General features: G+C 39.3%; 1 protein-coding gene across 1 annotated transcript in view; it reads left to right on the forward strand.

The window, feature by feature from the left end:
- The window catches only part of LOC101993374 (cytosolic beta-glucosidase), a 137,568-nt gene that overhangs the window by 48,247 nt on the left and 67,139 nt on the right, over positions 1-22,182 (forward strand). The window contains exons 2-4 of the mRNA XM_026788610.1: positions 2,975-3,202; positions 14,187-14,983; positions 15,688-15,811. Coding sequence (XP_026644411.1) covers positions 2,975-3,202; positions 14,187-14,983; positions 15,688-15,811 — 1,149 coding nt within the window. The remainder of the gene's footprint in view (positions 1-2,974; positions 3,203-14,186; positions 14,984-15,687; positions 15,812-22,182) is intronic.

Genomic DNA, 22,182 nt, shown 5'->3' on the forward strand with positions numbered 1-22,182 from the left:
GATTCCCAGTGAGGACCAGAGGGTCCTTGTCGCTGCTACCGACGACTATACTCTAGCTGTTAACGCTTTCTTATGGTGACATTACAATGAAATATATTTTACAATCTGTCTGCATTTGTTTATGCCGTTACACTGAGTTATTGATGTCACCCAATCAGCAGCTTGTGTGTTGGAACTCTAGTAAGTGCTGCCTACTCTCTGTTCCTTCCAAATCTCCCATTGCTAATTCTCAGTTCAAAGCTTATTTTCTCATAAATGTACTATATATTTTGACATGTCTCATCTGTATCATGTGTATCGAATGAGCTGGTCCTCTTTAGAATCTTTTCTTGTTTGTGATTGTTAAAGCTTCTTTGAGTCATGTTAGATGGACCATGTCTTAGAAATGTACCTTTTAGCCTTTATACATATGGAGTACTGTGGTACGGGGTAGTCTTTCTCATTATTCCGACACATTATGACTAAGATCAGAATTATCTCCTGGAAAGACCTGAACTTCAAAGATCCAGATACAAATGGCACATTTACTACTAATGATAATGATCTTAAGAAAATATTAGTGATGGGAGCCTAACCTTCATTGGTCCATGATTCATGTTATGATTCATGAGCTGTTGGTTAAACACAGCCAATATTAAAAATTAAATTATATAAACTCATAAGTATATAATTCATAGTAAAGCTAAGCCAATAAACAGCATATAAAATATGTCATAACCTGTATTTTACTATTATTTATGCTGTGGATAGTCTGTAGCTTTCTTTGCATAGAGAAGTTTAATGTGTTTCCTACCGCTCATTTTTTCCCAACCCTGAATTGTATGTTACCATGTAGATTGCTTGAAACTGGCCACAGTAAAGGTTTTGACACCACAGATATAGGCACATGCGACAACTCAGTGTTTGATTTGTCTTTTTGTGTGTGGTTTAGGCTTCAGTGAGTGATAGAGAAAGTGTTAGGAACACAGCTGGAAGTCAAATCTTTCCTGTCCGTGGCTGGCACATGGTGAGGAGCACAGAGCACTGAGGAAATAGTAGTCTGCTGTGTAAAATGCTTATCAAACCTAGGAAGGAAATGCAGGTGTCACGGACAAACAAGTCAAGTTCTGAAACGTCTTTCTTACTTCCTTTTCATTTTGTCTGTAGGCGTTACTAAGGAACTTCATGAGAGCCCTGAATAAATTCCCACAAGATTTGTCTGTTCCTTTAACTAAATACCAATCAATAGTCATGAGAGAATTCACAGTTTTGTCAGGTTGCAACCACAGGAGGCTATAGATATAAGAATTTGACAAAATGAAAACATTCAATCAAAATAAGTTGGTGACCGGAAACTTACTGTAAGGGACACTGTGTGTTATGATTTGTGAAGCGAATGCATATGTCCATTCATGATATGCTTCCACATGTTTCTAAGCACAGCCAACAAAAAAATATTAACCAGCACCACACTGCTTGAATTTTCTCAGATTAAGACTCTATATTTATTAAGTCAAGAGGTCAATCAATAAGAATGATACTAGAAATTTTTATGTTCATGTTTGTGCCTGTTACATACTAGAATAAAACACCAGCAGCCTTTTACCCACCCCAAATCCATAGATGGACATGACAGGGTGACATTGGAGTCTTTGTGTAGTTATTAGTACCTTACCCTGATGTGTCCAGTCACTTTTGCTTTGGTCAGACTCCTCCCTTTAGCATTTTTTCTGTTTCCTCTTAGTCGCCTCTCATCATTTCTTTTATTAGCAATGCTCTCCTTTTGATAGGCTGGGCAATGCGATCGATTTTGTTAGAACTGTTCACAAAATATGAGTCCATAGATTCCCAGTGAGGACCAGAGGGTCCTTGTCACTGCTACCGACGACTATACTCTAGCTGTTAACGCTTTCTTATGGTGACATTACAATGAAATATTTTAGGTTTGTAAAAGGGATTATAGGTTATATAGCACACATCTACCCATGTATCTTCCATCTTGTTTAAGGAGAAACACATAGGGAATAAATATCCTTGAAGGTTCTTGTATTTCTCTCTAATTCCACTTCCCCTTTCCCCATCTAAGCAGTAGCCTAAATCAATCATCTAGATATGTGCTAGACTAAGGATTCATAGCTTGTTTTACAGACACTTAAATATATAAAACATAACGACCCTGTTATATATATTCTTAAATAAATAGATTTCATACCAAACTTAGACCAATTTTAAGTTTATAACATTACCAAACAGGAAGAAAACCCCTCTGACTATAGCTCACACTTGGATAATACATTTTCATTTGTCTTTTCTGCATTTCTGTTAAGGCCAGGGCCTTTACATTAGTGGTTTTACAACTGATCATTGGAACTGGGTAAGTCCCTCAACCATGTGCACAGTGTAGTTCTCCCGAGAATCACCTTAACTAGGCATAGTGCTCAGTACAAAATATCTGTTGAATTAAGAGAAATCCAAAAAAACTTCTTTCAAATACTAGTATCAACAGAGGACAGCATTTTGTGTCTCCCCACATACAGCTGTCTGGACCATTAAAGATGTCCCTGTCAGAAGAAAGAAGAATGAGTCCAAGTGTAGCCAGCAGAGATAAGGTCTTCAGACTCTGATGGGCAAGGGCAAGATTGCCCATCAACAAGAGGAGTAATGTTCTCAAGGCAGCAAAGCCTGGAACTCAAAGCCATTCATAAGCTGGGGACTGCCTCTGTTTACCGGCTGAGAGAGTTTTAGATAATGAACCATGAAAGCCTGCTATGCAACAGCACTATGCAATAAGTTTTCATTTGCTCCTAGTCAGCTTCAGGGATCAAGGACAGTTAAACACATAACCCACTCATGCATGTTATTTTAAAGGCACATTTTAAAGTTATAAATATGGTACATTGAGTTAATGAGGTATGTTCTTTTGGTGACAAATATTTACCTTCCACATATGCCTCTTGGTGTCAAGACACCGTTTCATTTTTTCCCCCTTTCTCAGGAGGCTGGGATGCAGATGGAAGAGGCCCTTGTGTCTGGGACACATTCACCCATCAGGGAGGAGAGCGAGTTTTTGAGAACCAGACTGGTGATGTAGCTTGTGGCAGCTATACTCTGTGGGAAGAAGATTTGAAATGTATCAAACAGCTTGGATTGACTCATTACCGCTTCTCTCTTTCCTGGTCACGTCTGTTACCTGATGGGACGACAGGTTTCATCAACCAGAAAGGTAAGTGTTTCTTAAAAATAGAAGGTTGCAGCTTTAATTCAAGGTTATTGCTGCGGTCTGGCATAATTAATCTGGCATGCTGTTCTGCAGGGCAGCTTTGAAATCACAAGTTTTCAGAGTGATTATAGGATACAGTTTTTGAAATGGTTTTGCAGTAGCTTTCTCAATAATATTTTGGTTTGCCTGGTCTGTTGAACTCCTCTTTGGAGGAAGGAGGTGGTTGATGGGTAGGAAAAAGCCTGGAAAGAGGGTTTTGTTTATGAAAGATGATTTCTCAGTGAAGGTGAACTTCCAAAAACTGTTGTATCAAACTACTTTTTCAGTGTGTCACCCATGAGGAATTATGAAAACCCAAAGGAATCTGAAAGACTTGGGAGAATTTCACCTGCACCAAGCTCCCAATGACAGCATAGGGCTTAGTTCCCAGGTCCCCAGAGCTCACTTTAGTTGAGATGAAGTGTAAAGTATCAGGTATATCACATGCTGTGTGTAACAGTTCCTCTTGGCATCACTCAGTGTCTCAGTTTCTCCATGAATAGAAAAGAATGCTATAAAAGTTTATACCTCAGAGAATTGTTAAAGATTATATGAAATAATTTTGTGATTCACATAGTACCTGACATATCATAAACACTTATTAAATGCTAGCTATTCTTCTAATAATGCAGAAATAAAAGAAACATTTACTTATGCATTGGATGGCTTACTTAGGCACTTTAAAACACATTTTCTCTCATTCTCAAACCAGTAAGGAAGTCATCATGATCATATCTTATAGATGGGGATGTCCAAGTCCACATATTTGGCAAATAGACCTGAAGTCTAAATTTAAGATCTAGCTACACTTTATATATATAGCCTTGGAAACTTAGCCTGGGGATCAAATCTGGCCCACCACCTGGTTTTGTAAATAAAGTTTTACTGGAGCACAGCCATGACCATTCATTACACATCATCAATATTGCTTCCCTACTGCAATGGCAAAAGTGAGTAGTTGGGGTACAAAGCATATGGCCTACAAAGTCCAAAATATTAACGATCTAGTTCTTTGTAGGAAACGTTTGCCAATCCCATATTCTACAACATATGGTTCCTAAATACACACTCTTTATTATTAGTTGGTACCGGAAAAGAGTTCCTACGACTCAGAGAAGAAGTACTAGATCATGCAAATGAAGTGCACTGAGTGTAAAATGTAGGGAGCATCCTCATAAATACAGGACGGGCAATTGCATGACCTGAGAGTGGCTCCCTTCTCTACATCATCAAACATTACACATTCCCAGCGCCTTCATGATGCCATGGGATTCATATGTGTAAGCTACACAAATCCCCAAATGCAACAACTCATTATGCTAGTTCCTGCCTGTGCTCAGTAATTTGCAGTGTTTCTCTCATACAAAGCTGGCAATTTCCTCCATTTGAAATGTATCAACAACCATGAAGGCTTATATGATGCTCTGGTCTTTAGGGTTGGAGTTCCCCAAATAGGGATAACCAAGATAAGTAGGTCCATTGATAAATTCAGGAGACAGTAACCAAAACGAGGGCCATTGGTTGAATGTAGAATTATTGTACATCATTGATTGTTTTTTTTCTTGACTTTGAACAACAGGTTGTTCAAACAATATGTTGTTCAATTCAAAGATAAACCCATAATTTCCTGTCTTCACCACCCAATTGTTGTGGGAGTGTCATATATCAATCTGTTGATTTCATTGGTTAAGCAATAAAGAAACTGCTTGGCCCTCATAGGTTAAAACATAGGTGGGAGGAGTAAACAGAACAGAATGCTGGGAGAGAGAAGCTGAGTCAGGGAGTTGCCATGATTCTCCCACTCCAGGCAGACGCAGGTTAAGATCATTCCTGGTAAGCCAGCTCATGGGATACACAGATTATTAGAAATGGGCTAGTCCAGGTGTGAGAGTTAGCCGAGAAAAGGCTAGATATAATGGGCCAAGCGGTGTTTGAAAGAATACAGTTTCCATGTAATGATTTCGGGGCATAAGCTAGAGCTAGCCATGTGGGCGGCTGGGTGCCGGGGACGCAGCCCCGCAGCTCCTATTACAACACCCAACATCTCTACCTTATTTTTTCTTTGGTACCATGGTACCTCGAGCTCTGACAATTGACTCTGAATGGGCTCAGTGTCTTGTTTCTTTCATCTCACTGGTTGCCAGTTGTAGTCGACGACCTTTGTGCCTTGGCAGATGTGGCAGATGTTAGTCTTCTTTCTTGCTCAGCATTCTCCCAGCCCTCACCTGTTTATTACTGACAACGAGGACTTTTTGATACACACTAACAGCTTTGCCTGCCTTCTCCCTTTCTGTCCTCTGGTCTTCTTTCCTATAAATACTATGCATCAACTTTCCTAAAACTTGGTCTAATTCATAATAGGCTGGGTCATCTTTTGCTAAAACAGAGATTTAAAAAATGTACTTCATTCTTTCAAGGCTAAATAAAGAATTTCCTGTTTCTGTATCATTCTAGGTTCTAGTTGACTTAGTTTTAACTCACTTCTGAAGCCATCTAAGATGCCATTTCCCCTTGTGTATGTGTATCCAATTTTCTAAACACATAAATTACCACTTATTAAACATACTATGTACCCTTCACATTTGAAAGAATTTGCTAACCTTCTTCATGCTTAGAATGGCCTTTCCTTAACCCCGAATTACACCCGATGAAGGCCTAACCTTCTGTTCAGACTGAGCATAAATGCTTCCTTTGTTCTAAAATCTCCATCAATTGAAAACAGAAGATTTCTTATCTATCTATCCTATCTATCTATCTATCTATCTATCTATCTATCTATCTATCTATCTATCATCTACATATATATACCTTATAATTTATCATCTATGTATCTATGTATCCATGTATCTATCTATCTATCTATCTATCTATCTATCTATCTATCTATCTATCTATCATCTACATATATCTACCTTATAATTTATCATCCATGTATCTATGTATCTATTTATCTATGTATCTATCTATCTATTTATCTAATGATTTATTATCTATCAACTATCTATCTATCTATCTATCTATCTATCTATCTATCTATCTATCTATCAATCATCTACTATCTCACATAGCACCATGCAAAGCTCACAGGCTATTTATCATACTCTTTACTAATAGTGTTGTAATAGTTGTTTATTTAATTTCACTCAGAGTATATTGAGTATGACTTATGCCAAAAAGGCAACACAGATGGAAGGAAATCCCTTGAGTTGCTTACAGTGCAAAGGGCAGATAACTCTGTCTTCAGTGCCTTGTAATTGAGTCTACTTCCTCCCAGACAGGGATTCAGTAAATAGTTCCTTAATTTATTTAGGTCAATAACAATCATAAAAACCACTGAGTTCAGTGATGATCTCCTTTTATTGGAACACTGTCTGTCAGTGTTCCAAACACAGCACTTGCTTTTGCAATTTTCTGTTCCGATTAGGCACATAAGTGAATCTCCCTAATATGGGCCATGGGCATAATGCTGGGTGCAAAAATTCCAAGTTATGACTGAGTTCAGCTTATATCTGACATCAAAATCCTATTGCTCAGGAATGAGTGCACCAAAAGCCAGGCAAAACCACGTGAACTCTACTATAATTTTGCTTATCAAATAAGTAGATGTTCCATGCTACCAAGACTTTTTTCATTCATGGAGTTTTCAATGAGTTTCCACTTGGATGGTATAGAAAAAATGATTAAAAAAACATCAGAATTGTGACCACCAGCAGGTTTATAAATCAGCCTGACCATTCCCTTTCTAAAACTCTAGAATCCTGAGTGCCCTGATTGGTAATGTCTCTACATACAGCTAAGCAGTCATCAGAAGTGGAAGTGGATGTATATGAATACTCCTTTTATCATCCTGGTTTAACATATTCGATGAATATATTTATATATTTTACTATAGATAAAACTGACCCAGACCCATTGTGGTTGTTAACTTACTGTATGAAACATGCTCTGCTTTTTCTCTCTACAATACCCAAATTATGAAGATATTCTCTCTAAAGACTTATTTATCTATTTGTTTATTCTGTGTGTTGTGCAGAGACAAAAGTGTGTATATATGCACATGCTTGCAGATGCCAGAAGACAGTCTTTGTAGGATTTTCCTCAGGCTCATTCCCTCCACTCCCTTTATTTGATAGAGTAATCCCTTTTGACCAGCAACTTGCCAAGTAGTCCAGGCTGACTGGGCTAACCAGTGAACTTCAGGGATCTTCCCGTCTCTGTCACATCAGCCAAGTACAAACCTGTCTAATCATATCCTACTTTTAAAACTCCTGTTTCTGAGAACTGAACCCGAAGTCCTCAGGCTTAAAAGGCAAGCACTGTACAGACTGAACAACTCCATTGCTTTTGACCAAGGATTTTAGCTAGAGGAGTATGGAACTGTGCCAATATATCAAACATGGGGAGTCAACTTAACATATACAGAAGTTGGTGGACAGTGTGAGTCGGTGACCTGAGATCAGGAAGGCAGAGGCACAAAAGTGGCTTGAGTCAGTTAGGTGATCTGGGGTTGCTGAGGACAGACTCTTGCTAAGTGCACGTGCTGATCACCTGGCCACCAGACAGAGCTCTTTTTGTGTTTGGCCTCAGCACTAGCTGATTAATAGTCCGGACCCTCTCCTGAACAAGAGGGCACAGGAGGTGCTTACAGGAGGTGGAATTTCAGCAAGCAGTTGCTCATTCTTGTGCAGCGATCTGTTGAAGAGATTGGAATGGTTTAAACTCAGAGGGGCCATTGTGTGCCTCCCATTTAAACATTTTCTCAAAGAGCATGTAAAGAATTAAAACAGAACAAAATAAAAAGCCTTCTTACTGTCTTTGCCCAGGAACACAAGGCACACACACACACTCTCTCTCTCTTTGTCTGTCTTTCTTGCTCTCTCTCTCTCTCCCTCTCCCCTCCCCCCCTCTCTCTCTGTGTGTGTGTGTGTGTATGTGTGTGTATGTTTGACTACCCACACCAAAGTTTGATTATGGGACATTTGGAACCTTGTAAAATTCTATGTTCTCAAAATGGCAGAATATTTTACAACGTAAGATTGCGGCATAGCTTTTCTTTTCCAAATGTCAAGTTTTCAAGGTTTAACAAGAAAAGAATGAGCTGGCAACTGGAATCACATAGCTCTGTATTTTTCAGCTGTCTACGTGCATTTTCATATCTGCCACAAATGTAGGTTTTTATGGGATGACTAGGAGACACAAGTCTTGGAAAGAAAGAAAAAAAATGTGAGTAGACACGCAGAAATTCTTGTTCACTTTAAGACATCAAGTATTAGAGTATTTAGTAGGAATGGCTTACATAAGCTGACTAACTAACATCTTCCGTGTATTATATGCTCAGCCTAACTGAAGACTGAATAATGTTTCCTTACATGACAAACAAGCTCTTGTCTTGAATTTCAGATGTGATGAAGACAGTCCCTTTGCTGGCAAGAGAAATGTTGCAGGAAGGGCATGAAGATGAGATTATCTTGGACAATCTGTGGGAAGCTATTGTCATCATATGGATAATTAAGGGAGGGAGGACAAGTGGTTAGTGTCAGAGGGGATCTAAGGATTGAGACAGATTAGAGAGGGGAGATGAGGTGAAAATGGAGGAAAAGGCTGTAAGGAAAGCAGGCAGGAGAACTCTATAGCCCAGAAAAGGCATGGTAGGCCATTGTTCCAGAAAGTTTGCCAGGAGAAGGTGTCTCTATTGTCATCTTGACCTAAATCTCTTGAAAACTATTTGTATTTCTAGCCTCTATATCCATAGACAGTTTATGTGCAATTTATTACAGCAGCAGTAGAACACTAAAACAGGTGGTGTGAGCCAAGAAGTGTGACTCAAAGGGAGTTACACATATCTAATAGAGGTGGACACAGGATCAAAACAAATTCTGTTCATTTGGCATGCCTGCCAGCCTCCTTCCCTCCCTCCCTCCCTCCTTCATTCCCCCTCTTTCCTCACTCCTTCCCTCTTTTCCTTCCACCCCTGTGTCCTTCATTCTTTCTTCTTCCTTCCTTCCCCATCCCTGTCTTACCGGAAGCAAGCTTTCTAAAATTTCTAGCCGTCTTCTCTTATAATGAGTTTCCCTATTTCTTTCTTCTCTATAATCCTCTTCCACTGCCAGGCACTGCTCATGGGAAAAGTTCATGCTTTGTGAGGTTTAACTTCTGTGGCCTTGTGGAAAAGGAGAGCCTTGGCCAGTTGTTTTTCTCTCTCAGGGAAGTCTGGATTTGATCTAGTGAGAAGATTGAGTTAGTTGGTAGCTTGTGCATGGATCTGAAGCCATGCTGGTAGATGCAATGGCCTTTGGGGGACCATGGTAAATGGGTCACTAAGAGGCAGCTAGTTCTGAAATGGAGGAAACAATGAGCCATATTAAGAAGAGACAAGCCACCAGGTGGTGGTGGAGCATGCCTTTAATCCCAGCACTCGGTAGGCATAGGCAGATGGATTTATAGGAGTTTGAGATCAGCCTGGTCTACAAAGAGTGTTCCAGGACAGGCTCCAAAGCTACAGAGAGAAGCCCTGTTTTGAAAAACACTACCACCACCATCACCAATATCAAAAAAGAGGCCCCCATGAGACAAATCACTTTAGCATCCAAGTTCCTTGGATTCCAGTTGTAGTTAATTTCTGTTGCCTGCTGTCTGATATTGTCATATTATTTCAAGTAATGCCCACTTTACTACCTCAGTCTTATACGCAACTGCCCTATGCTACCTTTGCATGTCAGTTAGTCTCAGATGGTGTATCTTTCCTATGTCTCAGATATATGCCAAGTTTTCAAAGATTAAACAATAATTAAAACAGAAATGTGATATTGAGTATGAGAGGAACTTGTAGAAGTTTTACTTCTTCAGAGTCAATCTTATCTGGAACAAAACAGAGTCAAAATGACTTTTCAAAGCCAAGACCCTCAGTTTGGCAACAGGTGGTCACCTGAAAACATGGAGGGTTAGTTGTCATGGAGCTTTCCTTACCAATCTCATTGATAAGTGAAACTCAACACCTTCAACTATATGATCTTAGTCAGTTCTTATAATGGCCGCAAGGTGGCACTGTTAGCACCTCTCTTTCATAAATGAAGACTGTATGCATGCAGAGGTCAAGTGATTTGTCCAAGCTCCTTTCACTAAGTTGTCTGAATATGGAGCTCTGCTGTCGGAACATGGGCTCTGCTCTTAGGCTCACATTCCAGCTGGGGATACAACTCCATGGCAGAAGGCTTGCCTAGTGTTCACAAAAACCTTAGGTTTGATCCCTCCCTATTAACACACACACACACCACTACCATTCACAGAAAAGTTGTAAAAGTTTCATTACACCATCAAGTAAACTTTATAAAGCTGAAGCAAAAAAAGGTGTTCCATCCTAGAATATTCCATATAAATTATGCAACAGAGAATGAATATCTAAACACATAAAATGTATTTAATGCCAACTCGTGATTATCATGTTGCTCAAATTAAAACTGATTGGTTACCATTAAAGAGTCATCATAAAAAGATAATAAAAAGATCTGATATTATGACTAGGTCTGAGTAGGTAGAAGTTGAGGCTAGTGAGAGAAGTCACATTTTCCTAGTTTAAGCACGTTTGTAAACAAGAGAAATGATGTGGTATAGCAGAGGAAAACTCAGACAGTGTGGGGCTGAATATTGTCTGTTTCATTTGACAACACCAAGGCTCTCTTGAAATGAATTTTCATGTGTGCAATAGGAATAAAATTGCTCCTCCCTTGGGCTTAGTGCTAGAATTAAGCATAAGTGTGTGTTATCTAGTACATATGGTATAGATTCAATGAAAGAAGCTCATATACAAGACAAGCCAAATAAAAAAGTTTGTAGAGGAGCTGGAAGCTTACTAATACCAACATCAGGAGATGTACTGTATTAGTTTGGATATCACAGTCACAACATGGAAAACGTGGATTTATATTGGCTAAGAGATGGGTTTGGAACACTTTTTTATTGAGCGACAAGAGGAAAGTTTTATTTATATATTGGGGGAATTATACTGCTTTTCCATTTCTACCAGAATCAACCATCACTGACTCAACTGCTTAAACCAACAGAAATCCGTCACCTCAGCTCTTTATCAACTGGAATCAAGGTATCTGTCTGCAGGGCTGTGTTGCTTTCTTGATTACTATGAAGTGGGTTCTGTCTCTGCTCATGTGTGCAGTTGGTACTGAGGTCCTCCTGTTCTTGCTGGTTTATATTCTGAAGGCCACTTTCACTTGCTTTTATTGGCTTGAGGCTGTTTTTATTCATCTTCAAAGCCACTGGTGGCAAACAAGTCTCTCTTAGTATATCACAGTCTCCATCTCTTCCTTACTCTTACATCTTCTGATCATTATTTTGCTGCCATACTCTTCTACTTCTAAGGACTTCTGTGTTATATGGAGTTCGTCCATCTGAACTAGGTGATCGAGATACACCTCCTCATATTAAGGTCTTTATCTCAATTGCATATGCATAGTGGTCTCCTTTGTCTCTTTAAGGTAATATATTTATTTATTCCATAGCTACCTTCAGGAAGAGGAGTTATTCTGCTATGGTTACAAGCAAATGTGTTCCCAAAACATGGAGTTCTTATGTATGACTCATGCTACTTTCTTCCTTTCCACATGAGTGAGCAATGATTAGAAGTACGCAGACAGGTCAACAATAGCCTGGTGCATAACATGGTTTCTGCTTACTCTGCTTTCTTCTCCCTGTTCTCCATCCTCTTCTGATGAAGTATGCAAATTCCCACCCACCCCAGGAATGCCTTTTTTTTTTTAAAGAGAGTCACTGTTTAAACACTGGCCAGACAGCATATGAAAATCAATCTCTGACCCACATAAGAAGCCCAGATAGCTAAATCACAACCTCTGGGTTAGCTAACAATTTCCACTTTCTGTAGTTTTTGTTCCTATAATGGGTCTGCATCCAATTAAAGCCAACCAAAGAGAGCTAAATGTGTTCCACAAACCAACCACACAAGGCACTCACTTCTACTTAGTCCTCGTCCAGTTGCCTGTGCTAGCCGCTCCAGTTAGGACATGCTTGAAGACTCCTGCTCTTTCTTTTCTCTTTTCCTAGCTGCCTTTGAGTATTTACCAAATTTGAGTGATGGTGGTTGACATACTTTTCTACAGCAAATTGAGTACATTGCCTCTTGATGGTCATCGTGTCTGTATCTCCTTGGGTGTTTTGAACATTTGGTTCTCCTTGTGCTCTTTAAGGAACATTTTGTTCTTATTGTCTTATGATAATCACTTATATTCATCTAATAGTAACAACAATATTAATTAGCAGAATGAGAGATAACCTGTGCTGAGCCCTAATTATGTGTTAAGAAATAATCTTATCATTTTCAGTTATCAACTGATTAAACCCTCCCACAATACTTTACTGAAGTAGGTTTCTAGTGTTATCCACATTTTATAGTTGAGCAAAGAGAATTCAGGGAGATGTAAGAGCTCAAGATAACGGGCCTAGTAGGTGACAGAGTGGCAGTGGAATTTCAATATGCTGGCACCAGAGTTCAGTCTTATATCCATATTAGCATTTTGTTTTCAGAGCATGCTTGCCGGTACTCCAAGTTTAGGATAGGTATGGCTTATCTCACCTTAAAATGCTAAACATTGTCTTTACTCTGTAGTTCTACCATCTTTACCTGTTTATGGGTGTATCTATTATCTGTAGAGGTGTTAGGTAAGTTCCCCGAGGAAGAGGGTCATGCTTACCTTCTTAAGTTTTTATGACCAGCATATTGTTTTTATACCAAGACGCATTTACGCAATGAACAAGGGGATGACTGAATGGGTTAAACAGTTCAGAAGTCTGCTTCTAAATTCTCTAAATTAAAAAAAGAAAAGAAAAGAAAGAGATCTTCCTTGTCAGTAAGCTTCCAATGCAGTTCTACATATGATTTTACACCATTTCTCCTGAAACCTCTTAACCCAGGACAGTTTTTCTCCTCTGAGTGTCTGCTTCTTTCATTATTTTAAGCATGAAACAAAGCACGATATTACCACCCCTGCCTCTTTAGATAGTCCCTTTCAAGGCAAGAGTCATTGAGTGATGCTAGTGCCAATATCTTCTTGGCCTTGGTTTCTGAGGCAGAGTCTCTTCAACTTAATAGTATTCTTCTGAACTCTACAACAGTTTGGCCAGCACTCAATGGTCTCATGCCAGCCTGAAAGAATCAGCCGAGAGGAAGGGCTTACTTGGGATTTCTGTAGATTATCAAAATTGTAGACTGAACTCCCACCAGGGAGGCACACTCTTGGTATCTTTTATCCACATTCTGGGATACCTGTGGAACTTTTGGTCTTCTAAAAAATGCTATTATCACATTGCTGGGACTGTCTACAATGTACTGGCTCAAATTGTTGCACATATTTGGGACCACAGACATGTTCTGTTGTACCCGTCTCAGATACTAAACTTTAGTGTATTCTCGGTGAATCTCTTTCCCAGACTTGTAAGACAGTTAGGCCTGGCAAAGAACTGAGGCAGTCATTTGATTTGCGTTTTATTAAATTTACTTTTAATATGACTTGAGATCCACTAATTGAACAGATTTCCCTTATTCACTCAACTTTTGATATGATTTCAGGATTTGGAAATTTAGAGATGAATTGGACATGCCAACCTCACACAGACCTTTTGTTCTTATGGAATTTATTTCAATAAATACAGAAAAAGCATAATGCTATGTGACAACAACTTCCTCAGATCTATCTGTTTTGGAGCAGTTAACTTCCCATCCTGCCACCCAATTTCACCATTACTTCATGATTACCTTGTCTTCTCTGTCTTTCTCCATACTTGTTCCCAATCTTTCATTGATCAAATTAAATACATGATATACCTTATTTTAAATAAGACTCACCCTAATATCTGTTCCCATAAAACATGTTGGCATCATACTGAAAAATAATTTCTTGTTTCTTACATTTTCTCCTCCCAGGAATTGACTATTACAACAAGATTATAGACGATTTGTTAAGGAATGGGGTGACGCCCATAGTGGCCCTCTATCACTTTGATTTGCCTCAGGCTTTAGAAGATCAAGGAGGTTGGTTGTCCGAAGCAATTGTTGAAGCTTTTGACAAATATGCGCAGTTTTGCTTCAAGACCTTTGGCGACCGAGTGAAGCAATGGCTTACCATAAATGAGCCTAATACTCTTTCTATTTTGGCCTATGACATGGGTATGTTTGCTCCTGGTGTGCCTCACATTGGGATTGGAGGTTACCAAGCAGCTCATAATTTGATTAAGGCTCACGCTAGATCCTGGCATAGCTATGATTCTTTATTCCGAAAAGATCAGAAGGGTTTTGTGTCCTTATCATTATTTTTTTGCTGGTTAGAACCAGCGGATCCTAACTCCATGCTTGACCAGGAAGCTACGAGAAGGGCCATCAATTTCCAGTTGGATTTCTTTGCTAAACCCATATTTATTGATGGTGATTATCCTGAACTTGTCAAGTCCCAGATTGCCTCCATGAGTAAAAAGCAAGGCTATCCATCATCAAGGCTTCCAGAATTCACAGAAGAAGAGAAGAAAATGATCAAAGGCACTGCTGATTTCTTTGCTGTTCAATATTATACAACTCGCTTAGTCAGGCACCAGGAGAATAAGAAGGGAGAACTTGGCTTCCTTCAGGATGTGGAGATTGAATTGTTTTCCAATCCATCTTGGGAAAATGTGGGCTGGATCTACGTGGTGCCATGGGGAATCCGTAAGCTACTGAAATATATTAAGGTAAATGATTTATTTGTGTCTATGTGTACCCAAGTATAGAAGGACCCTGGGAAGACATATGTATCCATGTGAATGAACACCACAAAGAATGGTTTTCGGTGTCAGTATGCCCATTTGCTGACTGGGAAGAGAAGAGCAAGATTTGAGTTCTTTAGAGTTAACTAGCTGGCTTTCATGCTAAAATTTGTTATTAAATTTTGTTGTGTCTATATGAATAGCTTGGGCATATTTTTCAAGCTGGTGCCACTACTGTGGTTCAAAAAGGCATTTTAAGGAAAGAGAATTGAGTGCTTTCTGAGTCTCCTCTATGCTGGTAACTGAAATTACAATTTGAAGGTACCAGTTTTCTGGACCCCTCCTGTGGGTGATAGAAAATGTACCTGCTAGCAGGACCAAGGGGTTAAGGAGCAGTGACAATCAGCAGATGCTGATGGGAAGAAGGATATTTCTGTCTTCTCATTATGTGAAGAGTCATTTGACTGTCTTCATGGACATTTGCACAGTTTTGCTTTTCCATTGTTAGTCATAAAAGGTCAGTGTGTGGAAAATTAAGTTAATAGGGTCAGTGCAATTTGATGAAAACTAGTTTTGGGGTTGCAGCTTCCAGAAGATAGAGGGTAATGCACATGATTTTATGAGCTTTCTTTTCTTTTCTTTTTTTTTTAACATCTGTTTGGAATGAAACTTCTGCTCTCTTGTTCTAGGATACATATAATAACCCTGTAATTTACATCACCGAGAATGGGTTTCCCCAGTGTGACCCGCCATCTCTTGATGACACTCAGCGCTGGGAGTATTTCAGACAGACATTTCAGGAACTATTCAAAGGTACCATTTGAAATGATGAAAGATCAATTGTGCAAACTTAATATAATTTTCCCATGTGCTTATTTGCATTCGGCAAAGACCATTGATTTTGAAAGCCGAAATTCATGTAAATTAGTTTAAAGCCATGTAATTAGGAGAGGGGAGAGCAGGTATTTAGAAAAGAGGAAAGTGAGGATTAGGCCCAGCTTCCACTCTGCTGAAATCGAAGCAAGGAAAAAGCAACTGTCTTCAGCATTTCCTGTATTGTAGGAGACGGTAACAAAAGTAGGGTGGTCCAAAACCATTAGATATCATAAAATATCAGCACTGCTCAGCTACAGTGTTGCGGGAGGTCCTTCCACTCCTCCAGCCTATAGCCGCTGAGATACCAGCCCATTGGGGTGTGGTCTCTCTCCCTTTAAAAAAGTGGCCACTTCCCTCTCCTCTCTCCACTTTCTGCTCCGGCCGGCGACTAGGCTCCCTTCCTGGTTGCGTAGAGGGCTGACGGTGATCTGTAAGTTTTTTCCCCTTTAAATAAGTACCACCCTATTAATCATAATTCCAAACTGATGTGGCATTGTTTGTGACTTATGCCTTCACTACAGCATACTTATTTGCATAGTTTGATATCCTAACTGTCAAAACTGAGTTGACAGGATTCACAAAGATCTCATTCTAGCATCTGAGCTACAACTAAGTGGCCTGGTTAGATACTAAAATATGTAAACAAGATGATGATGATGATGATGATGGTGATGATGATGATACCTCCAATTTTCCAAGGGAGTTAATTTAATATCTGATAACAAATTATAAGTCATAATTATTAATTGATAATGGGCATTACTAATTAGTCTGCCGCCTTGTCTTCCCTCCTTCAGCTTTTCTTGGGATATTGTTGTATAGAACATTGTCTCTGCCTCAGTTTTATTTCTTATTCCTGTAAAGGAATCAGAGATGGAAGTAACCCACAATGAAACTGAGATTTACTCTTTTCAATCATAACAGTCATATTTATTTATTATCATCATACTGAAAAGTCCAGGAATTAGACTTTACAAAATTGCTCAGGAGACACCCAAAAGGGATTCTAGAACTCAAAGGGGGTCTCTTTCTAAAGCCTGACATTTGTGGAGTGAGGTCTGGAGTTTATTGGCAGACAGCAGTCAGATTCCTACAATCTCACTGAAGCAAAAGATATCTTTTAAAATGACATTCAAAATGTGTTCTTTCTTGAGTGAGAATTCACTTCTGAAAATGAAGGGAAATTTCTGCTTCTCCCAGATTCTTCTCTACTCATCTCTGTGAAAGAGTCTGGTATATTGTTAACCTGCTGATGTTCTAAGTTTTCATCCTGAAGGAGACGTAGGCTGTCAGATAGATTCAGAGGTGTCTTATTAGTTACTGTCATGTTGCTGTAACAAAAGTACCAGGAAAAAGAACTTTGAAAAGGGAGAATTAGTTATAGTTTACGGTTTCAAGGGCTTCTGTCCATGTTTATTTGATCTCATGTACTTGAGCCACACAACGGGGTTGTGTGGGTGAGCAGAGTTGTTCATTTCATGACCAACCAGAAAACAGAGAAAGGGGATGAAGATGCACTCTGACTTTTTACTTTTTTTCCTGGATGTTATTTCACATATCCCCTGGCCTATGGGGTGGTCCCCCCATGTAGGGTGCATCTTCTCTCTTAAATGAACCTTAGGATAATTTCCTCACAGGCAAACCCAGAGGTGTGCCTCAGTTGCCTCTTTGAGTCTAAAGAAGTCAAGTTAACAATGAAGATTTTCCATTACAGAAGACAGATGCAGGAAACCAAGATGACTTGTTTAAAATTAGTATGTGCACATTTGAGAAAAGAGACAAAAATAGAAATTAATCTTTTCTATTTTCAATTTGGTGTTCTGTTTATAGCTAATTATAGAAAGGTGTCTTTGTTGGTTTTTGAAATGATTTTAAGTGCTTGCTACAATCCCTGAGATTTCTCAAGCTAAACACTCAGTGGTAGGCCCATCAATGCAGTAATTTAGAGATGTGGGTTGTAACAGAATGTGAGACCAAAAATTGTGTGTTAATTTGTGTTTCTAAGGGACAGGAGAAAGAAACGGAACTGACAAGCAAAATCCTATTCTGTAGCATGTTGGCTTCCTATTGTGTCTTTAGATTATTGGGTGGAAAATGAACAGGATGTATGCAAATAATGCCGCCTCAACGGAAGATATTTTTACTTTGTAATGGAGAGAATGACATTCACTCATCAGAAAAGGAACCTGAAATGTTGAATTTTAAGCTTTCCTGGGTGGGTGCTGCAGGGTACCATGCTCTGTTACACCAGGTAGGAAAATAAGAACCATGTCTCTCAGTGAGTGCCTGTCACAATGCAGAACAATCAAGACCGAGGCACACAGCATTGCTTAGCTGGTAGCAAGGTGGTTAGGGCTGGCACAAACATTTTAAACTTAATGTGGATTTATTGAGACATATCCCTATGGTATGTTGATTAGCAATTGTATTATATATTTAAAATATTGTTTACTTATTTTTGCAAGTTTTATCATCCTCCTCTTACAACATACTATGTATTTTCATTATGACTAAAACATGCTGATGTTTTTTTTCTTATTTGTTGTATTTTTGAGACAAGTTTGCATGTATCCCAGGCTAGCTTTAAACTCACTGCTGGTCAAAGCTGGTCTTGAACTCCTGAAACTTTCCCCTCCATAGGTATTTTCCACCATTCCAGGTACACAATACCATCTTTGTTCAGGCTTTAAAAAGATATGAACCTTTAAATTTTTCAGAAATTTATATATTGGCAAAATACCTATGTTAATATCTATTTGTTCAGAACAAATTCCAAATGTGTGTATTTATTTTGAGATGGGTATTACTGAGATGTTTTAAAATATATTTCTATATTAGATGTTAATAATTTGTTCTGCATGTAATTGTTTTTCCAGTCATAAGTCTCCTTTCTTCTGTGAGATGTTTATGGTCCTGTTTTGTATGCTTAAGCACAGGTTCGGCTTCAAAACTGGAGAGAGTACCGCCCTCATCAATACATGATAGTTTGGTTAAGATGATGTCACATAATATGAACTGAAGCAATCCCAGCTTATCACTGGACCTAGCACTTGAATGGCTCAGGTTGTTTCTAAGATTGGGGAGGGTGGGGAAGCAAGTTTCTGGGGCCTTGGTGGCTGTGTTCTTCCTTATGAGTTTACAAACAGCAAGGAGGGAGCTACTGTGTAAGAAGCAAAGGGGCCAGGAAGCGGGGAGAGCTCTTTTTCGTGTTTGTCTTTTATTATAGTTCTTTATGGAATCCCTTTGATTCATTTTCTTGAGACACTTTAATTTTACTTCCATAAGAGTTATTGCTAAGTGTTGGGACTGTGGACCCTGAGACCCTGAATTTCCTGTGACCCCCCTGTCTGCTGGAGTAAACAACTTGTTTTCCTGTGCTTGCAGCTTCTCTGAGCAAACAACTTCTTTTGCAGCTGCTCTGAGCACCAGACCCTCAGGAGTTCCTGATGTCAGGGAGTGGTTTCTGGTGAGCTTGCAGCTGAGAGTTAGAGCGTTGCCATAAGTCAAGGAGACTGTATATAAGCTGCCCTGAAACACAATAAAGTGGGCATTCTTGGCACCTGTCTCTCTCTCTCTCTCTCTCTCTGTGTGTGTGTATGTGTGTGTGTGTGTGTATGTGTGTGTTTCAATCGTCAACCCCTTGTCTGACTTGCAAACTGTACCTTAGCGCGTAGCATGTAGAGCAGGCGTTGCATTACAACTAAGAACTTTCTTCTTAGCTCCATTCTGATTGGAACAAAAGCAGTTTTACTGATGCCATTTCTCACTTCAACCCCAAACAGTGATTTGGGTAATTACTTACTCCCTTCTTGCAGATGAGGAAACCAATTTTCAGAGAGACCAAGTTACTTGCTCATGTCAAAAAGCTACTTTTTCTGTGACAGGGAAGAATGCCACAGAAATCATTAATATCATTATTGATTTTTTTTGTATTATCTATAACTGTGAGTTGAGGATTTTCTGAGGCACACTGATTCCCTTCCCACCCCCATCTCAGAACAAAGCCTTTTCCTTAAGCTTTCTGTTCAGATCTAACCTAAGCTATCTGCAGTGGTTCTTCTGGTCTCTGAGAGGGTCAGCTGGTTCTGGCATGTTGTGGAAAATCTCAGGCCCATGTGTCTGGCTTCTCACCGGCTGTAGCTACTTGTGGCTTCCCAGAGACTCCTTGGAGGCAATGCTGATAATCTTGGTTGGCAAGAACTTTCCTAGTAAGAAGCATCCTGTGAGCAATTAAAAATAATAACAGTTCAAGGAAGACATTTGTGGGAAGCCCTACAGGTAAGAGCCCACCAACAGTCCAGGGTGTCAGATGGATGATAGTGTTGTGATTCCGGTGAACAAAGCCTCCCCCACTCCACATCATGCATATGGACAGGCACATAATGACACTAGAGTTGGATCGATGATGTCTGCCTGCAGGGTTTTCAGAGCTCCCCAGGTAAAATCCCAAAGCAATTTATTGAGCACTAAATGTAAGCTAATGTTTCTGTCTCAGTTTGGGAAAGGAGAAAAAGAAAGAGGGAGGAAATGGGAGAGGGAGAAGCGGGGGGGGGGGTACATTCGCTAGGACCTTCTATTTGTGTGTCGCTTAATTCTATTTAAACATCTTTAAATAGAACATATTTTAATTACCATAGATACAGATAACAGTAAAGCTGCATCCCTAAACTTGACAAAACTAGGCTGACATTATAGATCTGCAACTTGCTCAATGTGGGGCCTTTGACAAATAGCTTAACCTCTTGGTCTCTGATTTGTTTATGGATAAGTGTGGGAATAATGGTTTAAGTGGTAGAGCTGTTCCAAAGATTCCATCTCATTGGGTAGTTTACAGCATAAAACTCTCCAGCCAATTGTCAGACACATTGGAGGTCTTTAACCAGTGGTAGTTATTGGTACAAAATGTACATTCTTAAAGTATTCTTATTGCAGGTTAATTTCTTACTGTTTAAAGTTTCCCCTGCATGACTGCATAAACACAGACTGAACAAAGACAACAGACATGCCTAGGTAGGTGAGAGGAAGCTCGCAAGGCTTCAACCATAGTCAACTAATGAATACTGAGAGGAGAAATAATCTTCTCCAAGGAAGAGCACAGAAAGTGGTCATTTAACACCAAATGATCAGTCCTGAAAACCTACATACAAATAACATTATATAGATTGAACAAGCTGTACTTATGTAATTAATATATAATCTCAAACATTAATGAAAAAAGAAGTCATGAGTTTGAAAGAGAACAAAGTTGGGTTTCTTTAGAAGAAAGAAAGGGAAGGGGGGAATGATTTCTACTATAATCTCAAAACTAAAAGTGATAATAAAAAAGTAACATTATGTGGCCTTTGGGATGGCTCAGTTGGCAGAGGTAGCTGCAGCCAAGACTGTAGACCTGAGTTTAAATCCTTGGAGGCCCATGGTGGAAGGAGAGAACTGACTTCCACAATTTGTTCTCTGATCTCCATTTCTTCCCATAATAAATAGGATAACAACTTTTTAAAATGAAAAATACCATTGGAGGACTTACTATTTCCTGTTTCTTTTCTTCTTTTGACATTATAGCCAAAGAGTCTCTCATGACGGCATGCTTTATTACTGTTTGAAGCATTAACTTTTGTCTATTTCCTTATACAAATGGGTAGAAAGGCAAATATCCTCTGATTATTTCCTTCTGAGGGGACACAAAATTAGGTGCAAAGCTAAACTGTCGGCAGAAAAATTTACTTAGATGGATTTTTGTATGTTTGGAGTTTAGTGACCTACAAAAGCTGTGTTTCATACAACTAATTAGTCTTTATTCATAAGCTTAGTGACAGTGGTAGATACTCAGAGCCAGTGGGCAGTCTTGAATTGCCCTGCGCAAATGCTCATGAATGGAAACCTTCCATTCTCAGTGCTGTGGGTTTGTATGAAGAAGAGGGAGGCCAGGGCAGGCGACTCCTCAAAGCATGACTTCATCCAGACCAAACTAAGTCTCATGAAAGTGGTTCCAGCCCAGGCCCATGTATTCCTTGTATTCGCTTAACTTCTGCCTCCATTCAACTTGACTTGTCTCTGTTCGGTCTGAGATTATAGGTCCTTTTCATATTTTTAATGGCCTGATTTTGTGTGGCTGTGTAGGACAAGTAAACCTCTGTGAAGTTATGCAAAACCTGTTTTTGAGATCTGGTTCTGCCAGTTAGGAGCTCATTCACTGTGAGAGTATTGTTTTTATAAGCATTCCTAATTAAAAGTTAGTTTGTTTAATTGGCATATGGAGTAATGAAATTTCATGTGAGTTCTCCTCCTGTTCTATTGTCTTCTTTTCCTCT

The sequence above is a fragment of the Microtus ochrogaster genome, unplaced genomic scaffold, assembly GCF_000317375.1.
Source record: "Microtus ochrogaster isolate Prairie Vole_2 unplaced genomic scaffold, MicOch1.0 UNK5, whole genome shotgun sequence".
NCBI classification, from domain to species: domain Eukaryota; kingdom Metazoa; phylum Chordata; class Mammalia; order Rodentia; family Cricetidae; genus Microtus; species Microtus ochrogaster.